The 13,007-nt window shown below is 41.3% G+C and overlaps 1 protein-coding gene across 1 annotated transcript in view; it reads right to left on the reverse strand.

Annotated features, from left to right (window-relative positions):
- Positions 1-3,583: 3,583 nt before the first annotated feature.
- The window catches only part of Epg5 (ectopic P-granules autophagy protein 5 homolog), a 106,478-nt gene continuing 97,054 nt past the window's right edge, over positions 3,584-13,007 (reverse strand). Inside the window, exons 40-44 of the mRNA XM_042675092.1 lie at positions 11,686-11,928; positions 9,801-10,017; positions 8,966-9,181; positions 6,975-7,089; positions 3,584-5,586 (exon numbers count right to left, since the gene is read on the reverse strand). Coding sequence (XP_042531026.1) covers positions 5,404-5,586; positions 6,975-7,089; positions 8,966-9,181; positions 9,801-10,017; positions 11,686-11,928 — 974 coding nt within the window. The 3' untranslated portion in view covers positions 3,584-5,403. The remainder of the gene's footprint in view (positions 5,587-6,974; positions 7,090-8,965; positions 9,182-9,800; positions 10,018-11,685; positions 11,929-13,007) is intronic.

The raw sequence follows: 13,007 nt of genomic DNA on the forward strand, positions 1-13,007 counted from the left end.
CTGAGGCATTTGCACTACACAGCAGGGCTTCTTGGGAATGGGAATACACTGTTTCTGACAATGATGGGCCATGAAAAAACGCTTAGGAGCAGCTGGCAGCTCCTTTGCACACCAAACAGCATCCAGCTTGGCTTCACAGAAAGCAGCACACCAAGGAACAGCACACTAGCCGCTCTGAAGAGATTCAGGTAGGGCGGAACTAGAGACAAGTAACAGGCTCTGAGCACTTTGGGACTGGATACCCAACTCTCTACCTGAGACAGGGAGTCAAGGAGAGAAGTGACCCAGATTACTCGGTTCTTTTAAGACTAGACTTTCCTAATGTGTTTGTAGGCTATAGGTCTACAACTTCCTGGAACACATCTCTGGTCCTGAATACTTTCCAACTCTTAAACCATCTAGAAAAAGAAGCCAAGCCCAGACAAGGATGGGAAGAGACACTCTACACCCAGAAGGTCCTGTCCTAGGGAATCTCAAATTGGAGCTAATCTCCAGTGGAATGTACATACCACACCTTGGCTCATTCAAGGTGTGTCATAGAAATGTTCATGAAAATTAACACTGAGAAAGCACTCCTTGGCACGCTAACCTTGAGAGTAGATTTTCAGAGCAGACCCGGACCAAACTCAGGGGGCTCTGGCTCACAAATCTATTCTCCGAGAGTCCCACACACTCGTACTCCACCACAATTCCTGCCTTGGGAGCCTTTGTGCAGCTTTTAAAGCCTCCCTTCTATCAGAATCAAATCCATATTATAGACTTGACATTAAGAGGTTCTCCTAATTTCTCCGATGGCCTTTTGTCCATGGCAGTTCTTAAAGTTCCAAGTTACAAATCCTTTAAAATTAGCTTTTCCATTGTGGTGAAACATCACGGAATAAAGATTTCTATCCCTTACAAATTTCCTAATTTAAAAAAAAATTTTTTACTGTGATTTAAAGGCAGCTTGCCAAACAAACTTGCCCCAAACAATCAAGATGGGCCACCATGAGTAGATGAGAAGTGAATGTAGTTTATTTGCAGACTTTTACTTTAACCAATTCCCATTTCTTTCTGTTCCTATTTCTCACCATTATGTAAAAACTCATCCTTTGTACAAGCCAAGAAAAATGAGTAAGAAGTGAATATTGCACATGACCAAAATAAAATAGTGTGTTTTAAAGGTCACATTAGATGGGTGGAAGGGAGGTGAACACACACCTGTGTGTTCAGTGATTACACTGATTAAGTATTGTAAGCAACAATATTCCTTAGCAATTTCATTATCTCAAAATAGAATCAGTAGTTTAATTTTTTCCTAACTTATCCTCATCAGACATAGGGAAACTGTCTAGAATGAAGGAAACTACATAAATAGATCTACTTCCAGGCTTCATGATAGCTGAGGGATGCTGAGGGTACAAAGGTATCCTGGAAGAGCAAGTCAAAGTCAGTATTACTGCCTGGCTAAAAGTCAAGAGCTTTACTCACAGCACCACCACAATGTAAATAGATCCATTTTGCCTAATAAGACAAAGTTAATTGAGCAGAAAGAAGATCAGCTACTACCTCACAATGAGCTCTAAGTTGGTGCAAAATAAAGCTTCAAGTGCAGAGTGCACACTTGTTAAGACCATGAGGTATGTGATGAGACTGGTCTTTGTTGGTGACTAGTATTAAACAGGTGTGGAATGTGAATTTACCACTAGTTTAGTGGCCCCACCCTAGGGTACCCACTGTGGGGCAGATGCTGCTACCTAAGGATGCAGGAGTCTACTGCACTGCCAGGACTTTGTGTATTTACTTATTTGTGATCAGGGTCTTACTACATAGCTCAGATTGACCTCATACACTCGATCCTCCTGTCTCAGCTTCCAAAGTGCTGGGATTCCAGGCATGTGCCACCATGCCCATGACTGTGACAAAACCAGGTAGAGTGGGATGAGCTAAAAAGTGTACCCAGAGCATACAAGACAAGGAAGTATATTCTCTTGGCACCTGCAAGTCTGAGGGCCTCAGCCATCTCACTCTAGTCTTGACCTTACTAACATGTGGTCTGATATGGGCACTCTTCCCAAGGGTAGTCCTGCTGCCATCGTAGTAGAAGAGGACTAATGAAAGATTTGGGGGTGTTTGAGTGGAGAGAATTAAAAGGTGAGAGGTGGCCAAAGTCAAGGAGGTGATAAGAAAGAAGCAAGGGAACCGCCACATCTTGGATGCTTCTGGCAGATTCACAACCAACAGGTAATGTCACCAGGAGGCATCTTGGCTTGATATAAAACAGAACTACAACCAGACACTGGTGGTAAATGCCTTTAATCCCAGCTACTCTAAGAGGCTGAGATCTGAGGATCATGATTCAAAGCCAGCCTGAGCAGGAAAGTACAAGACTCATCTCCAATTAAGCACCTTAAAAACCCAGAAGTGGAGCTGTGTCTCAAGTGACACACTAGCCTTGATCAAAAAAGCTCAAGGACAGAGGCCAGGCCCTGAGTTCAAGCCCCAGGACCAGCACAACACACACACACCAAAACACCAGAACTACAGGGCCCAGCCCACCAATACGAGCTTGGATAGAACTTAGCCGAGGCTGGACTTTGGGAAACTAGCTGGCAGAGAAGCTTAAGGATCCTGAGAGAAAAGGAAGGCTTTAGATGTGTTGAAGGTCCTTGCTGACTTTACATGTCTATGATTCTAGACACTTGCTTCCTGTTCCATAAGAAACAATCTCAATTAAAAAAAAAACAACAGTAAAACGGTCATTGCTTTCATTTGAACAAGACAAGGACATGCTGAACTTTGGGTCAGGAGACAGAAGGAGGTTAGGGTTTGAATTTTCTGCACTGCATTTCCTCTAGCCTCAACCAACTTGTGCACCACTTGGGGAGGTAGAGGCATTCAGTGACTGAGCTGACACACTGATGGGCAGAACAGCCAGTGTGTCCCAGCGCCATTGCCACTGTCACAGTGTGCACACACAGCAAGATGACCTGTCTCAGCACTCTGTGCCTTCTAGCTTTCTGGCTCTGCTAATTCTACTAGGTGATGGAGCAAGGGCATGGGAGGTGGGGGTCAAAGCAGTTATCTACATGTTCCACAGGCTGGAAAGTGATGACTGGAGAGGCAGAGAGGAGCTTTTTGTCAAGACCAGAACCCTCCTGAGCTGATGCCACTGTGCAGTAAAGCCCGGATCATGCCATGCTCTGCATTCCACATAGGGCAGCCCAGAGTAGGCCTTAGTTCCCTCGATCCTAATGTGGAGGTGAAGTACCTATCCCTGTCTCCAACACCATGCCCTTTGCTCTCTGGAGCAAAGCCCCCTTATCTTTCAAGGCTGGCATGTGTGCAGCCTTCTTTCTTTTCTGTGTCATGTTCTGGACAATTTGGTATCTTTACAACCCTTAGTCTAGAGTTTCTCAATGGAATCCTTGAGAGATAGGTAACCGGTCCATGTTAAGCTTGAAATTTAGAGTAAAAGACCATCGCCAAAAATCAAGTAATCACGTCAAACAAACTGGAGACATCAGGCATAAAAACTACAACCTTCACAAGTGAAATGCTGTACAAGTTTGTGTGAGATCCCTGTAACCCAAATTCATAACAGTTACCACCAAAGACTGATTTTATTTTTTATAATTTTTACAGACTAGGTAAATTATAAATATTATAAACTTTCAAAATTTAACAGATTAATCAATAATTTTCATATTTAATTAAATGTACATATTATCACGCAAAATGTTCACATTCTAGGATATTAACATTTCATCTTCAAAGGAAAAAACCACACAATACATATCCTGTCATAAAATCACCAATGCCAAATCAGCCAATCAAATTGTCCACAGCTTCTAAAATTTTCTTATTTATAGACTGAGAAGATGACAGATTCTGAAAATGAGAAGTGAAAACAAGGAAAGCTGAGATGTGTCCCCACTAGATGATACTTTGTGGCCTTCACAACTGAGACACTGAACAGAGCAGCTTTATCAGCACTCCAAGGGATGTCTGTGAGAATGGTTCTGTCCAATAAAGAATTTGCAGGCAAACTTCCAAATGTGGGGCAAATTACTGCTAAAGAACTTGTGGAAGGAGATTAGTACTCTGTTAACCATATCCCATCTTTGCTGAAAGCTCTCAGTGGCTATTTAGACATCTCTGAATAGATATTCTTGGTCTATACACAGCCCATAAGCAAAGATACCTTACACAAGGTGGACAAGCACAACCCATTTTGAACTACTGAGAGAATTATGAATGTGCTGACAGGAACTAAATTGCTGATTCTCAGGGGAAGCCACAGAGCAGGAAGGTGTCAATCCAACAGGGCAGCGCTGCAGACAGGCTTTCGGAATGAATGTTCTATGAACAGTGACAAGGTCCACTGCTTCTGAAAGAAAGCCAAATTTCTGAAATTCTCCTAACATGGGCCAGAATTCTAGTTTTTTTTTCTGAGTTTAAATGTGGTAGAAAGACACAAGCAAGAAATGGAAGAGTCCCCAGCCTCTCTCCACAGTAGGGCTTGTGGAGCAAACCTGGCATTGATAGAAAACCGGTAACTTCAGGGTTGACAGGGATGAGGAAGTAATGTAGCCAACAGAAGACTGGTGGCTGGAAGTCACTCCTGTCTGTTCTTCCACACACCCGTGCAAGGCTCACAGAGCCTTGTACTCACAGAGTACAGGCTGCTACCCCATTTAACAGGAGGCTTTTCTAGGAGGACACATGGCTAGAATCAGTTTGTCCACTAAAATCAGGATCAAGTGATGTTTTCTTTTAATTTTAATTTTTTGTGAAGTGATCATGTTTTCTAAGTGACTCATTTTAATTCAACTTTTGTTTGTTTGATTTTTTTGAGACAGGATCTCACTATCTAGGTCCACATTAGCCTGCATGTCACAACCTTCTGAGCACTGAGATTATAGGTGTGCACCATCATGCCCAGCTTAATTAAACATTTTTATCTCTCTTCTGAAAGAAACAGCATATGTGTTATCTCCCCACATTTAGGAAGTGCATAAATTCTCAAAGTATACATGGAGCCCCAAAGAGGGCTCTGCATGACTCCCGAAGCAGTCAAATCTGGCACAGAAGTCTTGACATTGAACTAAAATGGGAGACAAGTGGAGATATACCAAGAACTCCACCTGGAGGTTATATGACCTGAATTCAAGAGGAACTTAGTATAAGATTCACTTGTGGATGAACATAAAAACTAAAAGTCCCTGGAAAGGAACACAACACACACAAACAACACACACACACACACACACACACACACACACACACACTACCAACTTGTGTCTCAGTCAGCTACTTCTTGGCAGAACTGAGCTCTGCAGTGAAAATGAGCAAAGTTACTTGTGCAACAGCAGTTAATGTAAACATAAACAGCAGCAGAGTTTTGCAAGAGCCTCAGCGTTGCTATCGTATGTTGTCCAAATAATGCACTTCTGGGTACAGACAGTTCACAAGAAGAGCCAGGAAGCTTTTCCCGTCTTGGAGGCAATGGCCAGGATGCTTTATAAACTGAGCAGCTTGCAATATCTTATCCTGGTATTCCACATACTGCTTACTCAGTGTCATGGATTCAAGAGCAGTCAGAGCCTAAAAAACATGAAGGACATGACGTTTAGTCCCATAGATCACCAGTATCTAGCAGTACTGTGAGCTTGGAGGGAGAAGACTACAGAATAGGAATTAGAAGTTCAGAATTAGGCTTTGGTTCACAAAAGCAGAAGAAGGCTACCACACAAGCTTCTCTGTCTTTTGCAGCTTTCCTTCTTTAGATGGCATTTCAAGACCCTTCATTGCCAGGAGCCACTGCAGCGGCCCACCTGGTCTTACTATGAAAATGTCTTGTCCCTGTTCTCCCAAGCCTTAACAGTAGGATTTTCCCAAACTAGTCACCTGCTCCCTCTCTTCTCAGAGACTAAAGGGAAACCAAAGGCACCAGCTAAGGTGAGACCTGCAACATTTGCTGTTTGGATTTGTTCCAAGGTTATAAAATCATACCATAGTAAATTACCTGAGGGGAATCTAGAGAAACCAGCTGCTAAGTGCTGCTGAGAGTAAATGATAAGGTCACTAATTGGCCACCCAACATAAAACACACAGGCCTACTTCCTCCAGATTCCATGGGGCAAACACTTGTAAGAAGAAAATGTTCCCACAACTCTCTTCAGAGGAAGAAATAAAGAGAAAACATTCTATTTTAATGTTCTTACTTCACTATAGAAGATGAGAAGGAAAAGAAGCGGTACATGAGAAAACAAAAAACTCACAACAGTGGTCTTTGGAATTGGGGACAACTGCACACAAGCCTGCCACCCAGGATGTGGCTGTCCATATTTTTGGAACACTCTGTCATATCTACTATTTTGTTGGTGTGGGGTTATTCTGGCATCAAGTAACAGTGGTCAACCTTCAGCCTAACAGAACAGGAACCGTTGCTTTGGGTTCAAGGAAAAGCTCAGCTAGACTCCAACCATGTCTACTGAGGCTGCATCTTCTGTGTCAGGTCAGTACAGTTAAACTCATCAGACTGTAATTCAGCCTTAGGCAAGTTTGGTCCTGCCCTTGCCTCTTCTGTAACAATGATGGTGCTCTAAGCAAGTGCCTACAAAAATTTTCAGGGCTGGGAAGTTGGCTCAGTGGTAGAAAGCTTGCCTCACACGTATAAGGCCCAGGGTTCCATTCCTCAGCACCACATACATAGAAAAAAGCCGGAAGTGGCACGTGGCTCAAGTGGTAGGGCACTAGCCTTGAGCTGAAGAGCTGAGGGACAGCGCCCAGGCCCAGAGTCCAATCCCCACGACCAACAACAACAACAAACAAAACAAACTTCAAAATCTGAAGCGGGCACATGTAACAACCATTTCCCAGGTGGCAGAGCAAATCAAAGGGAACACTGGGCTACTGTAGATGTGTGAAGGCCATAGCTGGAAGTGTGCTGAAAAACTCAAACCTGTAACTCTAAGCCTAGTTTTACTGACCTGCAGAGCTTTGGGAGTCAGATGTAATTCAGAGCTAGGCTTGAGACGGATCTGGTCTTCTGTAGGAACCTGAACTGAAAGGAAGGCAGCCATACCTCGAGCAACCACTCGGAACCTTAGGTGTTAGAGAGAGGTAAAAGTGGTAAGTGAGAGTTAAAGAAAGCATTTAAATTTAATCACCCTATTTCCTATTAAAAATAATATAAATCCATTTCCAAATCTACTATGTAGTTAGCATCTTCAGGAAAATCTTAAAATAGGATCAAGAGGCAATGTTCATCTTTTTCCCTATTATTACCCAAATAATGTGAGTATGGAAGTATTGGCAAAAGTGTGGACTGACTAGAATGCTTATATATTGCTGGTGGGAATGTAAATGGTACAGACGCTGTGGAAAAGTTTGGCACTTCCTTAATAAAATAGAATTATTGCATGATCCAGCAATCCCACTCCAAGGTACATATCCAAAAGAACTGAAAAAATACACTAACAAAAACTTGTGCAGGAATGTTCATAGCACTATTATCCACTGTGGCAAAAAAGACTGAAACAATCCAAATGTATCACAGCTGATAAATGAATAAACAAAATGTGGGAGAGATCCCTAAACTAGAATATCATTCACTCACATAAAGAAATGATGGATTGGCATATACACAACACACATGAACATTGAAAGCTTTAAGTGAAAGAAATTAAGACATTTCATTTTTATGAAATGCCCAAAGTAGGACTTAATATGTAAAGTCAAATAGTGGTTGCCAGAGACTGAAGGACCAGGGCATGGAAGTTATTATTTAAAGGACATATAGCTTACTCTTGGAGTGATGAGAATGTTCTAGAACTACATAGTACTGCATATAGCAATACTGTGAATGTACTAAATGTCAATGAATTTGCAGATTAAATGGTTACCAAAATAAATTCAAGTTACATATATTTTATCACAACTTTTACTAAAAAAAAATGCAATACAATTCAATTCAAACAAAGAATATATAAGCCAAATTTAAATGAAATGAAAGTTACAGAGGCCTACCAAATTTTACTCTAAACTCAGAAACACAAGAGTGACTGGTCTGGAATGAAAGAATTATTCCACAAGAACAGTGACATCAAAACAGTATGAGAGCTCTCTTCAACAAGGGTATGAAAGAAAACCATGATATAGGCTAGATGTATAAGCTCAGTGGTACAGTAATATGCTTAGCATGTATGAGACCCTGGGTTCAATCTAGCCCAACACACACACACACACACACACACACACACACACACACACACACACACACACACACACACACACACACACACACACACACACACACACACACACACACACACACACACACGAGGGGAAAAAAGGGAGGGAAGATGGGGAAGAGGGAAAAAAGGAAAAGAAGAGGGAGAAAAGGGTGAAGGGTAGGAGGCAGAAATGAAGGAAGGGAAGAAGAAAAGAAAATCATGACATCTATAAGTACAAGACAGAATGGGAAGCTACGAGCAAGTTCACGCTTTGGGACTTTTAGGCAGAAAATGTAGACCTCTCATCACTTATTTTTACCAACTGACCTTCACACATCTTGACAAGGTAACAGTTCACTAGACTGAGTTCTTCACAGGTTCCAGATTTCCCTTAACTCAAGACACAGAGACCACATGCCCACAATGAAGCAACTCCCTGGGGGATTTTAATCGAACCTCCTCACCGGATAAAATTAGTAGTACAGTGAGGTAACAACGTCAAACTATAGCAAACGAAACTACTGGAAAGTACTGGTTAAGTTTAAAAATAGAAAAGTTTGAAAATAAACCATTTTTTTTTAAATCATGTTTTTCAGAATACAAAGCTGTTACCAGATTCTGATATATCTCCTTCCTATTTCTGGAAAACCCACCTCCTAAGTTAAAAGGCCCGATGCAGTGTTATACCTGTGACAGGTGCAACCATCTAAGGCCAATGAAAAGAGTAGCATAAGACATTTCCTCACCTGTTGGACAAAGGCGACTTTCGGCCCAACCCGATTGCCCCCAGAATTCCAGAGCTGAGCCTCTCCTCAGCCACAAGGCTCTGCCTACTCTGCAGCATGAGCAGAATACGGATGACAGACTCGATCAGGACCGAGTCATTCTGGTCTGTCTGAATCAGGGACAGCTGCAGGACTTGGTGCCACCACAGAAACAGCTTTGCTTCTTCCTGTGCAGAGCTAGGGGAGGCACCCAAGGAAATAAAATTTTAAAATTATAAAGTAAAATTATCCCACTCATTTAATGTGAGCTTTAGTACTTAGGCTAACTAAGCCTAAGTGTTAATACATATTAATGTTAATAAAGTAACAGGGTTGTGACAGACACTATTTATGGAACACTTCATACATCCCAGATACTGTGTCCAGGCTTTTTACATTCTCTCACTATCCTCAAAACCCTAGGCAGTAGGTTTTATTCTCACTACTTAACTCATAAGAAAGCTGAAGCTTAGTGTCTCATATTGTTTATTTTGAGACAAGAGTTTCATTACATCATCCAGGCTGGCCTGGAACTCACAATCCTCCTCCCTCAGCCCAAGTGCTGGGATTACAGACGTATATCACCATGCCAGCAACCTTGATACCTCAAAACGCTTGTTTTGAACAATAAAAAAAATCTCAGAAAACTGACCCATCAAAAAAGAATCTTTCCAAAACAAGTATCACTGACCATGTCATAGCCTTGTTTCATCTGTATGTGACACTTGGTTCTGTCTCTTCAAGTATATATTTATTTAAATCCTAAACACTAAATTCCAAGTAAACCAAGTATGAGTTTGAAGGCCAACATACATACCTTGGGTATACTTGCTCTAACCATTTGCTTAGGGTGAGTAGTACTTTCATTTCATTCCTTAGAGTCTGTTCACTATTTAAACATTGAAGCAGGTAGACATAAAGAGTCAAGTAACTGCCAAGGGTTAAGCACTCCTGCAGAAATTCTTCTATGGTGAGCTCAGGAACTTGAAGGGACACCAGAATGGGGCCCCATCCTAAATTTTGATTGAGGGAGCCTAAGAAAAGAACATCAAGAGAAGACATGAAGACATAGCAAGTCTATGACAGCTCTAACAAATATTTTTAGTTTAGCATCCTGCCAACATTTCTCATATTGGTCCTATAGGCTACAAAAGCAAAAAGGTACTGTAGCTTTAGACTGAAGGTCCTCATGCTAGACATCACTAGAGGGTCAAGAGACCGTAACTCAAGGCTGTGTGCTTATATATCACCTTTCTTACTAAATATAATCAGTATCTCCTGAAGTGGTCATCTGAGAGTCTTAAGTTTAATATAATTTTAAGTATGCTTGAACATCCTTTTATATAAGGAAAATTATTATCATTCTATACATGCAATCTCAATGGAAACTGCTATCATGCTGGGCACCAGTGGCTCATGTAATCCTAGTTATTCAGGAGGCTGAGATCTGAGGATCATGGTTCAAAGCCAGCCCAGCCAGGAAAGTCTGTGAGACTCTTATCTCCAATTAAGCATCAAAAGGCTGGAAGTAATGCTGTGGCTAAAGTGGTACAGCACTTAGCCTTGAATAAAAAAAGCTCAGGGACAGTGAGTGCCCAGGCCCGGAGTTCAAGCCCCAGAAGTGACACGTGTGTATGTGGGTGCAATGCATGGGCACACACACAGTGTCATCACAACGCAGGTTCCAAACTCTTTGAGGAGTGAGGATGGGCACATGGTGACTTGCACACCACCTTCATGGGTAGATATGATGGTTTATTGGTAGATTATCAAGACAAGACAGATGTCAAGTTATAGGCATATCCTGGAACCTCACTCTAATATCCTTTCACTCCTACTGTCTACAACATGATGTTTACTGGAATATCAGAGTCAAAAAGGGCCAATCTGAACAGTTCTTAAACAGACCAGGTTGTCTTCAGAGTATATGAGTTGAATAGGAAATAAGAAAGGTAAAATGAAGGGTGAGACAGAGCAGGCTAACTCCGTTGGAACAGTTGAAAAAGTAGATAAGAAACAATAAAATGGTTTTTTATGAAAACTCCATTTACTGAAAATGGCTCCAAAAGTGGGAGATAAACATAGTGGATCATTACTATGTAGATTCTGCGTTAACAGAGTTTGTTTTGTGGGCATTGACTTTGCCCATCACAACAGGGTTGATCTAAAGTTTTAAAACTAATATAAAACAAATTAGAGCTTTCTCCGTGAAACACATAGATAGATAGATGGATGGATGGATGGATGGATGGATGGATGGATGGATGGATGGATGGATGGATGGATGAATAGATAGATAGACAGACAGACAGATAGACATATAGATACATATATGCAGGCTGGGAAGGTGGCTCAGTGGTAGAGTGCTTGCCTTGCATGCATGAGGCCTTGGGTTCGATTCCTCAGCACCACATAAGCAGGGAAAAAAAAGCCGGAAGTGGTGCTGTGGCTCAAGTGGTAGAACACTAGCCTTGAACTGAAGAGCTGAGGGATAGCGCCCAGGCCCAGAGTTCAGGCCCACAACTGGACAAAAAAAAAGATACATATAGATACATACATGCATTTACAGAACCAAATTTACAATGGTATAGTCCCTCATTGGGAAGAATCTAGAAAAGCATCTATTCCCTAATTACACAGCTTTAATATTTCCTGCAAAAGACTAATGGAATGAGATGATGTTAGAGATGATGTTATCTTACTTTCTTTGAAATAGGCAGTGATGCAGGCCTCCGTAGTCTCTGCCATATGGCGGACTGAAGCCAGACTCTGGCAGGCTGCTGTTAAAAGAGGCAGCACCACCAGTCCATGTACTTTTTGGTCAATCCAGGTCCGGATACTGCCTCGAAGGAACTCTGCTGTTGGAATACTTGCGTTGTTCATCATCATTAGTACTTCCATAAAGAGGCTACTGAGGGCCATGTGGCGGGTCTGGCTGTCCATGTCTGAAGGGAGCATAGACACACACACAGGCTGTTAGCATGGGGACTGGAATGTGATCATGAGAATGACAGCTGCTCTCCTGGGCAGATTTCACTGTTCTTGTGGCTCATAGTAAGGGATGCGAAGGAAGGCTCTGGGTAATGTTTCATTTTTTATGTGGTACATATGTACTTTAAGAGCATATGTAGGGCAGTACTGTGAGATCTGTGGGAACACTGGTGTGACAGAACAGTACCTTAATAAATACTGGTGTGAGAGAGTACTTTATCTGAGCATGCCAATTTGTCTTATTTTCCAGCCTCTGTTCACGGAATATCAAGAACATAGATTTCACGGTCATTTGGTAAACTAATTAGCAACAGTACAGATCCCCCACAATTCTACTGCCAACACAGTCAATATTCTAGGGTGATTTACTTAAAACTAAAAGTAAAGGTAAAGAGAAAACCTTTTTAAAGGTTCCTAACAGCAGTAGCAGTAGCTCTCTTATTTCTTTGTTTTTTTAAAAAGGAGAAATGGGTAAACTGATAATATAAACGATCTTTTTTAAAAATGGAGGCAAAAGAGAGTAGAAATGCAAGAAAAAGAGCAAATTCATTCTATGAAAAAACTGCCCATGACAGTAATCACTGGATTAGACTCCTTCTGATTCTTTTTCCACATTCAAACACAGAAAATCTATTTTCTTTCCTTTTTTTCTTTTTTATGGTACTGGAGTTTCAACTCAGGGCCCTACACTTATTATATTGCTGCTGTACCACTTGAGTCACACCTCCAGTCCCAGAAAAAAAGATTTTACTGAGAAGATTTTACTGAGAATAAACAGGCAAAAATTTTTGCCTTATTTCTGGTTTTGTTTGAGTTGGGTACTTTTTTTCTTTAAACAAAATACAACTGAAGCTTTCTTACTATAAGGACTAGGTACTTACGTCCAATAAGAAAGGTCAAGAGATTATGAGTCAAGCGGAAAAGGTCAGCTAATGTGATGTTAGGAAAATGATCCCTTAAATATGTATTTTAATGTTTTTTTCCTTTCATGCATGTGTTTCTAACGCATTTATAAGATTATTTCTTTGTTGCT

This window comes from Dipodomys spectabilis, unplaced genomic scaffold, assembly GCF_019054845.1.
Source record: "Dipodomys spectabilis isolate Male_0828 unplaced genomic scaffold, ASM1905484v1 ptg000024l, whole genome shotgun sequence".
NCBI classification, from domain to species: Eukaryota; Metazoa; Chordata; class Mammalia; order Rodentia; family Heteromyidae; genus Dipodomys; species Dipodomys spectabilis.